Source organism: Chenopodium album, chromosome 10, assembly GCF_948465745.1.
Source record: "Chenopodium album chromosome 10, dcCheAlbu1.1, whole genome shotgun sequence".
Taxonomy (NCBI): domain Eukaryota; kingdom Viridiplantae; phylum Streptophyta; class Magnoliopsida; order Caryophyllales; family Amaranthaceae; genus Chenopodium; species Chenopodium album.
The window spans coordinates 37,183,724-37,197,582 of record NC_137843.1 but is presented as its reverse complement, the minus strand read 5'-3'; the positions used below and the strand labels follow the sequence as shown (position 1 = coordinate 37,197,582).

General features: G+C 33.5%; 1 protein-coding gene and 1 pseudogene across 2 annotated transcripts; both read left to right on the top strand.

The window, feature by feature from the left end:
- The first annotated feature begins 812 nt into the window (after positions 1–812).
- Positions 813–6,314, top strand: LOC145562420 (phenylacetaldehyde reductase-like; annotated as a pseudogene). Its single transcript, XR_014094380.1, has 3 exons — positions 813–1,425; positions 2,459–2,809; positions 5,789–6,314. The product of XR_014094380.1 is annotated as a phenylacetaldehyde reductase-like (transcript).
- A 509-nt stretch (positions 6,315–6,823) lies between these two features.
- Positions 6,824–9,481, top strand: LOC145563907 (uncharacterized). Its single transcript, XM_081624298.1, has 4 exons — positions 6,824–7,432; positions 7,525–7,780; positions 8,187–8,492; positions 9,217–9,481. The coding sequence occupies exons 1-4, from the start codon at positions 7,389–7,391 to the stop codon at positions 9,334–9,336; spliced, it is 726 nt and encodes a 241-aa protein (XP_081480424.1). The 5' UTR covers positions 6,824–7,388; the 3' UTR covers positions 9,337–9,481.
- Positions 9,482–13,859: the final 4,378 nt, after the last annotated feature.

Here is a 13,859-nt window from a genome sequence, read left to right as displayed (position 1 = left end):
TTGTAGGATATAAAAGTTAGCATAAAATTTTATTTTCAATCAAATTTGGATAGAATTTAGGATAAAAATGTTTGTTTAGAATTTTATTTTTGATAAAATACCATATTTCATATATACAAATTAAATTATAATTTTATTCAAAAATAAAATATTAGATTAGTAAGTTCAATAATTATCATATAAATTTATTTTTTAGTTCCACAACATTTCTTATAACATATTCTAATGGATTGTAGACCAGTCAATCGGGTCAGGTCACGGGTCATTTTGAGTTGGTCACTTTAGGTTACGGGTAAATAAATATTCAACCCTAACCCAAAATTTTGGGTTCAAATCAACCCAACTGGTTTAGAATAATTTTTTTAATTTAATTTATTTTTAGCTAATTTTTAAAAAATTTTAATATTTCAAGCTTATTTTGATATTTTTTTTATATAAGTTTTTAATATAACATTTTTACCAATATTATTTGTCATTACATGCCTACTACATAATTGAAATCGTCACAAAAACAAATCAATTCGTATCTAATTTTGTATATATGATATTTTTTAAAATTTGACATATATGGAGTAAATAAAAAATTTATCTTAAAATTCAATAAATAACCCGGACATCACACGGGCATAAAACTAGTTTTAGTTATAAGAACTTATTTTTCCTAAACAAATTAAACCTAAAAAGATAAATTAAAAAAAAGCGTATTTATCCTTATCGATATACTTATCTTCCCTCATTATATCTCTTATTCATATCCCTCGTATTATCTCTTATTCATATCCCTCGTATTAAATGCCTCCTCCCGTAAACATTGAATACATTACGTGGAGTTTCCGTGAAAGTATTAATCGTGCCAAATTCCACATCTCAATCCCTCCTCAAAAACAAACGAACAGAAAATCAACATTCAATTTACCCACCAAAAAAATGTCATCTTCTTCTCCCAACTCCAACAAAAAACCAGCAGTATGTGTAACAGGAGCAAACGGTTTCATTGGCACATACCTTGTGAAAACCCTCATTGAATCTGGCTACACTACCATCAACTGCTCCATCTTCCCCAGCTCTTCCTCCTCTCACCTTCTATCTCTCCTCCCTTCCTCTATTCCTCCTCCCACCATACAAATATTCGAAGCCGATATCGTCGACTTCGACGCCGTTTCGAGGGCTGTTGAAGGATGTCATGGGGTCTTCCACGTGGCGTCCCCGTGTACTTTGGAGGATCCTAAGGACCCACAGTCTGAGCTTGTGGACCCTGCTGTTAAGGGTACTCTGAATGTTCTAGATGCTTCTAAGAAACATGGGGTGAAAAGGGTGGTGCTTACTTCTTCAATTTCTGCTATGGTTCCTAATCCTGCTTGGTCTCCTTCTTTGCCTTTTGATGAGTCTTCTTGGACTGATCTTCACTATTGCCGTTCTAATCACGTTCACTCCATCTTCTCGAATTTAAGATTTATTTTTAATTATTTATAAAGTTCGAATAGGGTAGGCAATACAAATTACAAATGGAGGTGAGGGATTTGAACATGTGATCTATCGTACATAGGACTCAGTTTAGATGATCTCAATAGTAAAAGAGTTTAATAGTTTATTGACGTTTATGTGATTGATCTCTCACGACTTTAACCAACTAAGCTTGTCCTGAAATGATGAAGTGACAACATTCTTTGTTTCAATTTGTGGGATATAACTTATTTGTTTAATTTATTTATCAATTAATTTGTGGAATTTGCAATAATTTATGCTAATTGGGATTACAATTAGCTGTGGTTGCACGTGCACCATCAGAGATTCTAATGTATGTCGGAAAAAGTTGTATTAGTATGTGGTTATTTTAAAATTATTGGATTTATTAATCAAGGAGTTATAATGATTGAAGCTTAAAACAATAGAAAAATTAAAGTGAGGAATGTCTTGAGTTTTGTTGAGAAAGGGCCAAAGGGCGGAATCTAATTGTACTCATTCAGTCATTCAATTGTGAAAATTGCTAGTTGGATATATCCCCTTAAAATGTCTAATTGATTGTACACATTGGATTAGTGATATCTTATTAAGGTGCTGTTTAACTTGTTTGAAGTATTTTTATTTGGTGTGAAAATGTAATAAAAAATTATTCTATCTACAACTATCTCGTCTAAATTGATATGAAGTTAATTTTCCTAGACTTAGAAGAGTTTGAATTTAATTTGTTTTATACTTCGTATTAATTAAATCCCCTTCAATTTGACCATAGAGTTTTCATAGCATAAAATGACAAGTGATATTGTGTATGATGTTTTTAGATTCATCTCAATTACATTTTCAACATAATGATTTTTCATAATTTAACTAATACTTTTCATGCTTATGCCAAATTTGATGGATCCTATGACCTAACTTTACACGATCAAGCTGATGTTCATTGTCTGAATTTCATTGTGATTGCTGAGTTGGTAGTGTTTATGTTTGCGTATCACAGAAATGGTACCCAGTATCTAAAACATTGGCAGAAAAGACTGCCTGGGAATTCTCTGAAAAGCATGGCCTAGACGTGGTGGCTATTAATCCAGCTACGTGTCTTGGGCAGCTGCTGCAGCCAGGTTTGAATGCGAGCTGTGCTGTTCTGCAGCAGCTGCTTCGGGGATCAGAGGAGACTCAGGAGTATCACTGGTTAGGAGCAGTGCATGTTAAAGATGTGGCAAGAGCTCAAGTCCTGTTGTTTGAGACCCCTTCTGCTTCAGGGAGGTACCTTTGCACTAATGGAATCTACCAGTTTGGTGATTTTGCAGCAAAAGTCTCCTGCACTCTTCCCTGAGTACCCGATTCACAGGTCTATTTTATCACCTTTCTATAGTTATTATTATTTGTTATTGTGTTTTTGGTATGTTTTATTCTCACTAATAAAACTAGTAATATAACCTAAGAAATCTAGAAAGATGACAAACTTTCTACGAATGATCCCCTTCTCCTCAAGACACTTAAACAACTAGAAAGACAGAAGACAAAAGCAGACATAGTAGAGAATAAATAACAAAAAGACCGAATAGCAGAAAGCTAAAGAGTATTAAGCCAATCTCTGTAGCCTTCGGCTGCTTTCTTTCATATTATGTTTCTCACTCTTGATTTCACCACAGCGTAGATTTCCTTCAACACTTTTACCTACAAAGAGGTGATTAAATTGCCTCTTTTTGTCGATGAAAGCAATGAGCATGATAAAGAATCAGTTGTGTTGTGGTCTGAGGGGCAAATAGTTGAAAATCTAACCCTTAAGCTTATATAGTATTCTAAAACAATGCCATGTGATTGATATGAATGTGGTTTTGATTTTTTTAACCTTTTTTCGATAATGGGAAGTGATTAGGAGACTGAAGTACATGGCTTCTATATCTTGAAATATTTCCCTATTAATCAAAATTCAAAATCCTGATTCTTTGTAGTTAAGATCAGCATGACTTTAAAATAATATCTAGCACTTTGGGGGGTCCTCTTAATTTTGATGGAAGGCTTTGCAGTATGGTCGTCCTTCATGTTAATTGAATAGTTAAATGGTAGTTTAACGGTTATTCATTCCCCCTTTTCCTCATAGTGTTGTCAGAAGTCAATGGTGCTTGTATATTGGAGATATAAGGTTCTAAATATAAGCCACATGTTAGATTTAAGGGTCGTTAATGATTTTCTGTTTGTTAATGTTATGGAAAATCGCGAATTGTGGGCATACATATCTTTGTTTAGTTGATACTTGATACTCACCATCTGTAGGGAAGGTTGTTTAGCGGAGCATTCTGTGATGTTGGTTTTCTGGGTACATTAGTATCTACTTAGGATCTACAAGTTTGTTTTGACTAAGATCAGGAGAAGATGATGCAATGTCATATTCCCTGATATATGTTTTGGTGCATATGGTTTGATAGGAGATCAAAAAATGCTGAGATATCCACAGAGAAGTTGTTGCTAATTGTTTACCTGTGACTGTGTGGTCTGTTTTGTGTTCCTCTGGTCTGTCTGTTGGCCTATTGTATGATTATTCGTGACTGACACAAGGTGCAATTCATGTTATTAAGCCTGTATTGTTTTGTTCAGGGGAACAATCGTTCCACATGTTTATTTCTTCCATCTTGTTTATTCTAATACAGATTCTGATACATCCGTTCCCGTCTCTTTCTGTTTTTTCCCCTAAGCAATTCATGGTGTTTTTTAAATTATTATTATTATTATTATTATTATTATTTTTCCCTCTAATTTTAAATGGCAAGAAGTAAAGATATGGGATTGGCTTTCCTTTCACCAGTTTCATTATGTTTGTTAGTGTAGATCTTTAGAGATTTTAGGATCATTCTACCCAGCAGCTTAATTTCTTTGCTTTTGGCAAGCCACTACACACCAGATATCATGTGGTCACTGCACAGCACCACCAACATCACCAGAAAGTGAAAACACACACAAAAAAAGTTGGATTACTTTATGGACCATGTGGAATGTTGCAAACCCCTTTCTTTTTTTCAAGATAGAAAATATCAGTTGAGTAAATGATGTTTGAAATTGTAGTGGTATAGTGCTTTTCATCAAAAACACTCATTTGACTTCGTCAGGAATTTTGGGCCTTATGATGATTGATGTTACCATTACAAATAAAAACTTTTCGTTGTTCCTTTGAGTTCTTTTGTAACCTTCCTTGCATTTATGGTTCTAATAAGGCTAATTTTAGTATTTATTATATCTAATGTTCACTGCTGCTAATTTGGTCCTTGTTCTAGTACTATTCATTAAATCAATTAATTAGGAAAGAAAAAGACCAACAATTTACAAGGGTAACATTTTTCACATTTCATGTATTTAACTCTGTTTTTGTAGTTGTGAGCCTAGCCTAAAGCTCTGGTTTTTTTGGTCCTAGTGGATAACATTATAACATCATCCAAAGAATTCGACCCTAATTTTCTCTACATTATAACATGTCTTCTAAACTTTTAAATTCCACTACTTATCTAAACTGTCCTATAATATGTGTTGTTTATACAATAACCATGTTGTAACACTTGGTTAGCAACCTGTGATTCTGTAAAACTAAAAATTTTAGCTGACTTGAGAATTTTATCATTTTCAGTGCTGCTGTATTAATATATACTTTTATGGATAAATATTTGAACTTTTTCTCTCTTTATCTTGTGAAAACATGTAGCAACTTGATAAGAGGTAAATTTTTTCTGACTAATAACTGCAAGAATGAATATGATCTTACATGGAAGATTTGTTTGAAAGAATTATAGGAAGACGATAAAATTAGATATTACAAAAATTTTGTTGGTAAGACCATCTTCATTGGTGAGACTCAACTTTGAGAATTGAAATACAAAATGAGTTGTTTTTTTACCTCCAATTAGTGAGACTCAACTTTGGCAACTTTATTTTGGAGTTGCTAAGTTTAGATACCAACTTATTGGTATCCTTTGCAAAAAATACTTTCTCTCTCCTAAAAACCTCACTCAAGTCTCACCATTGGAGATGGTATAATGCATGTGGTATTATGTACATTAAGAGAGTGTATAAATCATTTTAATAGGATTTTCACCAGGAAGTAAACTCAAAAGTAGTTGGGAAAGTTCCATACCCTTGTGGTCTGGACACGGCATGAAAAACTCAAAAACTAGGAAAGTGCAAAAAGGTGTTGAACTAAGAAAAATTATGTTGATGGAAAGCATTGTTACTTGCAATTTATGTACTGTTGTTGCTTTACCTCAATATCTATCTTTTCAATTTTAGCGTTTGAGGCTTAATATCCTTTGCTTTTAATTGAACTGCTTTGAAATGCCAGGTTTACTGAAGAAACCCAACCAGGTCTGGTGGCATGCAGAGATGCAGCCAAGAGATTGATCAATCTTGGCCTAGTTTTTACGCCACTTGAAGAAGCAATACAGGAGACAGTAGAGAGCTTGAAAGCCAAAGGTCTCTTGGATATACAAAAGCCAGAGTCATAGTTGCAGTTAAAAATTTATACTCTTCCGGGATTTTGATGCAGTTAGAAGCAACACGGAAGACAATAATAGTGGCCTTGATGGCCTAGGATTCAGGATGAACAAACTCCAAGGTCGTCATATATGCTTCAAAGATGTCAAGTCTCCATAGTTTCAGAAACAGGCAACTAAAATAATCAACTCGTAGTGTCTTAGTCTGCCAGTCTATTTATCTGTTACTGTGCTAAGAATAATAAATTTTATTTGTGCTAATCATTAGTTTGATCTGTTTCATTTCGATTCATAATCATCCAGTACTAATGATTTGTTAATGACAAGCTACTGACATTACTAATAAAAATTGTATATATCGATAATTGTTCTATGGATTCCTATTACTGTACTAATGTTGGTTTTATACATTGTGCAAATTTCATGTCCAGTTTCATTGAAATCTAGGGCTTCCCACATGATATCCCTGTAAGAGCATCGCGATAATAAGCAGATAGTCCAAACCTTGGTTAACGGTCAGTTACCCAATTATTAATGACTTCTATGAACCTCTGTGAAAAACACATGATATTAAATCAATGGCAGAACCGCAGAAACTAAGGTTAAAAAAAACTATGGAAAGTACATGATGGTACTGGTTAGTTGTTACTTCAGTAAGGAGCTTTCCCAAAGAGATAGATTGCCTGTTTTTGCTGTCATTTCTTGTTTGTAAACTTTGGCTGCTTCTTAAGCACGTGATTTTGGGACCTTTTGATGATTTTATTTGGTAGGGCCTTTGTTCACCCATAAACAGGCAAGTTTTAGAGTTAACTTATGCATATTATACTTCTGGCTTTAGCATTTATACTTGTTTCTCTTTCCTGTTATTTCTGTGTTCAGAAATTAAGCAGCATTCCATGTGCTCTCTTTCTATCTGCTTCTTAAATTTCATGCTGCTCTTTTACAAAGAAGGAATCTTTTCTTTTTCTGATAACAGAAAGTCTGTGTGAGATTTGAATCATTTGTTTATAGTACTTCCTCCATCGATCTAAATTACTTGCAACATTTTGACTTTAATGGTCTCCTACATTAATTACACATCTTTAAAAAAAATTGAAAAGATATATTGAAAACGCATACAGAGATGAATCTAACAAGATTTCACGAGACTATTTTTTTTTCCTAAATTGGTGAATCGATCAAGGTAAGGCTTCCTAATCATGCATCTGTTTTTCAATTAATTTTTTTTGGCTCCTGGCATTTGCATGTGCATCAAATGATTTTGGCCCACCTTATAATATAAAATTATTCCATGATCCTTATGCCACTCAGAAACTAATCTTCAACCCCACCACCATTACCTTCTCCATCTCAATTCTTTTTCTTGATGGTATATAGCCTTCTTTCTTTCCTAAAGCTTGTGTGATATGCAAAAGAAGTGATCAGAATATCTAAAACAGTGTTTTCATTATGCCTGATGATATGAGTAGCCCAGCACCTTGTAACAGCTCATGGTAACTTCCTTTCCTTCTTTTGTTCTGTTTCTGTCTTCATTGTCTCGGCCTTGATCATTCAGTAAAATAATTTGTGTTTCGCCTGTTGCAAGGTCTATTAGCGAGGATTCGCTAAGGAGATACGTACACTATGCAAGCGAGAACTGTATACAGGAGCTTCTTTCTGCCTCAGACTCGTGCAGGAATGGAAATGGGAATGATGGGTGGAAGGTTCTTTCATTAGATGGAGACATGGAAATATCAAAGCGGCGTTCAGGATCATTTCATATCTTTCGTAGTCGCTGGCTACTCAGATCAGTCTCTCCTAAGCAGTTCATTTCTGTTGCCAATGCTATTGATGCTGCAAAGGTCTGTTTTTCTGTTTTGTCATATGAATTTAGTAGTTGAACTAATACTTTGACCTTCTCAACCCCTCAACTAATCTCCTAGGAAACAGAAAAAAATATATAAAACTGATACTCCTCGGTCTAACATGAATCTATCCTTACATATACGAAGTACTATATAAAGATGTTCGGAAAAAATTGTCACCTTTCCTTATATGTTATATATCATACAAGTACAAAGTAATGGTTCATCTACTTGTCATTTCTTCCAAAGAGGGGTTGATGTTTGTATTATTTTCTTTCTGTTGATTTTGTCAGTCAATGCATCTTCTAATTGAATGCACATTAAAAGTTTTAAGTATGTGAAATTATGTTGTTACTGTAACCTGTATAACTTTATAATAAAAATTTGAATTTTCAAAACTCAGCAATGGGATCATGACTTGGTGGAGGCAAGATACATAAAAGATCTTGAGGAAAATCTAAGCATAATACGTCTAAGGTTCGGGGATGCCTCGAGGCCGTTGTTTAAGAACAGAGAGTTCATTGTATACGAGCGACGTGAGACAATGGATGATGGCACCCTGGTGGTAGCAGTAGCATCACTACCCAAAGAGATAGCTGCTGGGTTATACCCTAAACAAAACAAAGCTATTAGAGGTTTATTGTTGCAATCTGGGTGGGTTGTGGAGAAGCTTGAGGATGATTCTTGCATGGTCACCTATGTTGTTCAGGTATTATTCATCAACTTTTAAAGTCAGGAAGCAATATTTAAATAAAATACAAGAATTGTGAGAAAAAGAAATTATACAAAATTGGTAGAAACACTTATATTGGCTGTTATCTAGAATGTAATAACATGTACAACTTCTTATATGAGACAGTTTTATAATAGAGGCCATTCTAGTTTCTCAACATTAGAAACCAAATTTGTTTCTCAATGTTCTAATTTGTAAAATTTCAGGCAAAATAATTACTTTAGTAGCAGTTTATGACAAAACCACTACTTTCAAACACCAATAAAAAAAATGCTTTATCTACGATTTTACCATTTAAGAAACATGGTTTGTTTCTCATGTTGAGAAACTTGGAATTTCTCCTTATAATTTATTTCATAACAATTATTGATTAGATAAAGGGTAACAATAATCAAAACAAAAATGGTATGCAATTAGTTTATGAAAAATGGGTATTATTGACAAATAGTTAAGATGTCTTATAAGTGGTCTCACACATAAGACCGTCATTATATAAGACTTATTCTACCACGTCAACAGTGTTTATGCACCATCATATTTTCAAAATAAGTTGAATTTAGAAATAAGATGAGAATTTGAAGCTCAAAAACTTTATGATTAAAATGTTATTTAGAGTTTTTTATTTTTTGCTTTATTTTTCTTTAATTTCAAGAATGTCTTACTTTATATTTAATTCTTTTTTCTTTTGTTTTCTGTACAGCTAGATCCAGCAGGATGGCTTCCCAAGTTCTTTGTGAATTGGCTAAACACAAAACTTGTAATGATTATTAAAAATCTAAAAAAATTAGCACAAAACAATCCACTTGATGATGCTATATGATTACCTGTATAAAGAAGTTTGTTTGGGATTAAAAGGGGGTAAGAGTAAGCGTGGGACCATTTTAGTGGTAAATTATTTTGAATCATAGTGGTAATTATGAATACTCGTATGTTATCTGTACTAACCAATCATATTAAATTTTGCCTCATTATGAGCTCTTTATGCTTAGCTTAAATTTAACGTGATTAACACTTTTAAACCAAGGTTGGTTTCATAGTGCTAATGTAATCATTACATCACTGAAATATGAGATATTGAGAGTATTATGTGTTTTAATTTTTAATTACTTTAGGTTGTGTTTGGTTAACTTTATTTCATTTCTATTTTCAAATTTCAATTCTTGAATTCCAAATTCTGAAATTAAAATTCTATTTTATGTGTTTGGAAAACACTAGAAATTGGAATTCAGGAATTTTACATACGATGCTGGCTTTATAATTTATAAAAATTATGGAAAAGAAATTGAAAAAATGCATGTAAATGAAGCTCCGTTACTAACAGAGGAGAGAGAAGGCAACTAAAAAAGAGAAGATTGCAAAAATGGATACAAGCAAATTGCATAAATGTTGACCACTTGTTCATTTTGGAAAAGACGAGGATACATGCCCATCGATATTCGTCAATCTAAGGAAGTGAATTGTAAATGACAGTGTTTCACAAAGCATTTGAAATTCTATCAAATTGAGGCATGTTTAATGGTCCTGGAATTGAAGCAAATACAAATCCAAATTCTTGCAGTTTACCAAACAACAACATTGACTCAAATCCAGAATTTGAAATGAAATCAATATATCCAAACATACCATTACGGCTTTTCATGATTCATTGAATTTGAAATTCAATTTGGAACAATAAGAAAGTAGACACACGATTGATATCCTAAACCTTCTACTAGAACCAGTATACTGTCCGTGCAATCTATAACTATATCTATATTAAAACACAAATATCTTAAAACATAATTGACACAAAAATCTCACACTAAAAATTTTTCCGCCCATTTCTAAAAGGAAAAATTGATTTAATTCTAATAATCCCACCTTTGGCCGGTTTTCTATTAATAATTCCACCTTTAGATTATTATTTAATAATCCCACTTTTATAAAGGATATTCTTTTATTGGTCCCTAACTTGTTGGTAACAGGTTTTGATAGGTTAAAATGCCACACGTTAATTTGTAAGTGGTTAAATATATATATATATATATATATATATATATATATAAATTTAAAAATGAAAAAAAAAAAAAAACACCATCTACCAGCTACACCCACCCACCGTGAAACCATAATTCTTATCCTAGCCCCACCAAAAACCGGCTGGCAGCCACCCTAAACCCCTGAAAACGGCCAGTCGGAACCCCCCAATGCCAAAAACCACCCCGCCGGCCAATATCCACCCCCAAAACCACCATAACACAACATCCACCACCTTGAAACCGCCGAAAACACCCCGAAAATCGCAGAAAACCACTCAAAACCTCCTATCCAATTTCAAACTCACCATTTCTCTCTCCCCACTCTCGCTTTACTCCGCGCCGCTTGGTCCTACACTTACCTCTTCAAACCCTCATATAATCCCCTCGTTTGCTGCTATTCCCGCTGCTCGTGTTTGTCTGGGTTCGAATCAGATTAATGTGGGTAATTTCGTTGGGGATTTTGGTGGTTTTGGGTAGGGATTTCGGTTTTGGGGGGCGATTTTTGGTGGTGGGGCTAGGTTTGTCGGGATGGATCTCGCCGTCGGGGGGGGGGGGAGTTGGCTACCGACAGGGGAGTGTTGTAACAACCTAGAAATTCCATTCCTTTAAAATTCCTGTTTTGCTCTTTTTAAAACACAAAACAGGAAAATCTAAGACATTACCGCTACCGTGAAAACGGCTAAGACAACTATCAAAGACACAGAGCGGAAGACTAATTTTAAATCAAAACAAGTCAACTTAAATAGTCAACCAAACGAAAGTAAAGTCAAACCAAAGTTAAACAAAGTCAACCTACACCTTGGAACCATTGTAGGCCCTTATTAAAAACCAAACCAGCTTAAAAACTTTTACGTCAGTCTCACAAACATAATAATAAAATAATTAAAGCAATAACCACATCATAAACTTATGAAAACTAAGCATGATTTGCTCTTCACTCATGCCCATCATGAATATGCTTCATCACCTGAAAAACTTCTCTCTACTTGTCCCCATTACTCTCCATTAAAAATGGATCATCATAGGGCCAAAGTAAAGACAAGGCCAAACAAACACATAATCAGCAAAGCTGAGTACATAAGCGTAATGAATCACACTAACATGCTTTCATCCTATCATCACACAACTTACCTTGTTGCACCTGTTTACAAGCATACAACATACAACATGAATTTCTAAATTAATAACTAATTTATTTATTTAGCTTGATTAAGCATCGAATGGGTTTCCCCCCTAACCTGCCCTAATAAAGAGGGTACTAACACGCAAGCTAACCGTGCCAGTATAAAAGAACCACTCGTAAGTGGCGGAATTCCTGCGCATAATAATAAAATGGAATATACAACGTCTTGTACTCCCAATAGAAGTTATGGTTAAATATAAAACCCATAACTTCCCCCATATGTTCATACTCAAGGTATATACATTCCAAGAGTTTTGGTGCGTAATCTCTTTCACTTTACGTTATTTACATATTATTAGACTTAGTGATGACTCTCAAACCATAACATAATCAATTATTATAATTATTCGAGCAATCAAACATACCAATTTAATTCTGAATAATTAGTGACTACATAATGTTTATTGTTGAATCCCTTTTAAATCTACCTCGGTGTCAAGGACACCTTAGACGCATAATGCGCCACAAATCCTATCCCTCGGTGTTGAAAACACCTTAAGTGCACTAAGGCACCAAAATATAATTTATTCCTCGTGTTCAAAGACACTTAAATAGCTCCTTTTTCATGCTTATAGCATCAATAAAAGTTATATGAACCATAATAAAATTCCTTTCCAATTTCTAACCAAATTAAACATTTAGTTTAATTAAACATGCTCACTAACATGCCAATAATAAAAGTGTGGTTCATATACAACATGCCAAATTAATTATTTCCAACCATCAATCCATCATAAATAATCCATATTTCTTAATTTAATCACCAATATCAACCAAATCACAAATTCTAATCAAAAGCTAGCATGATACTACTTGAAATTAATTAATCATAGCCTAGCATGTTCCTACATCATCAAATATATGCCAAGTACGCGAACGTACCTTGAATACGATCTTAGAATCGCCACAATTATGCGAAATCACTCAATTGGAAATCTCCTACAATTTAAAATCATAAGGAGACATTAATATCTACTCCACACAAATTTCTAACAATATTTACACTAACTAAATCACTCATAAATTAATTAAAACAAACTGAAAATTAATTTTAAACCGCTTACTTTAATCCCAATTAATGGGTAATCAAAAATCTCTTCAAGAAACTCAATTATGGCTTACTAACCAAAATTCCAGCTTTAATAAATCATTAAAACTTGCTGTAATTATGTTTTAAAACACCCAAATCAAAGATTTAAAACATACATAACCAAATTCCATCATTATACATTAACTTAGAACCTAGGGTTTTCAATTTGGGGCTTTTTAATTCAAAAACAAGTCTGAAAATTAATTTACATCATACTTATAATCAAACATCATAAAATCATCACAAAACCCATAAATCATAATTAGATTGAAGAATTAAAGCAAAAGAATTAAAAAATATATATATTTTTTTTAATTGGGTGCGCCGTACAGCAGCCATGGCACCACAGTCGGCTGCTGCTGATGGTGCCGCTGCTGCCGCCGGTGCCTGCTGGTGGTGCAACGGCCCGCCGGTGGGCGTGGTGGTGGCCGGCGGTGGTCCGAGTAAAAAGGGGATGGGGAAAAAGAAAGAAAGAAAAAGAAAATAAGAGAGAAGGGAGAGAGAAATTTACCTTGGGTATTCTCCACTATGGGCAAAGTTTAATTTGCCCATGTGTTGAATATTTATACCCCTTTTTCTATAGAAACCCTCCTACTCTTTAATTCTTTTCTATCCTTACTAATCCCTTTCCTATTCAAACTTGTTTTTGACTTTACCTTTTAAAAACTTCCTTTTATAAAATATTTCCTTTTATAAAATCAAATGCCCCAAAATATATTTTTAAATTATAGAAAAAAGTATTTCCAAAAAAAATAAGTAAAATACTATAAATAATTCATTTCGAATTATTTAAATACTTTACAAAATACTTATTTAAAATAATATATGTATAACAATACGGGGTATTACAGTCTAGCCCCCCTTAAAAGAAGTTTCGTCCCGAAACTTGGGAAACGAAATTCAAACTTTTTCCTCACTTTGTATAATATTGATGTACTTTTTGTCATACTTTTACCTTTTTGTGTCTCTTTTAGATCACAATTACTCAAAATAGTCGTTTAAATTGTGCAAAAAGCACAAAAATAGCTAAAATATAGGGAAAAAGCGCGAAA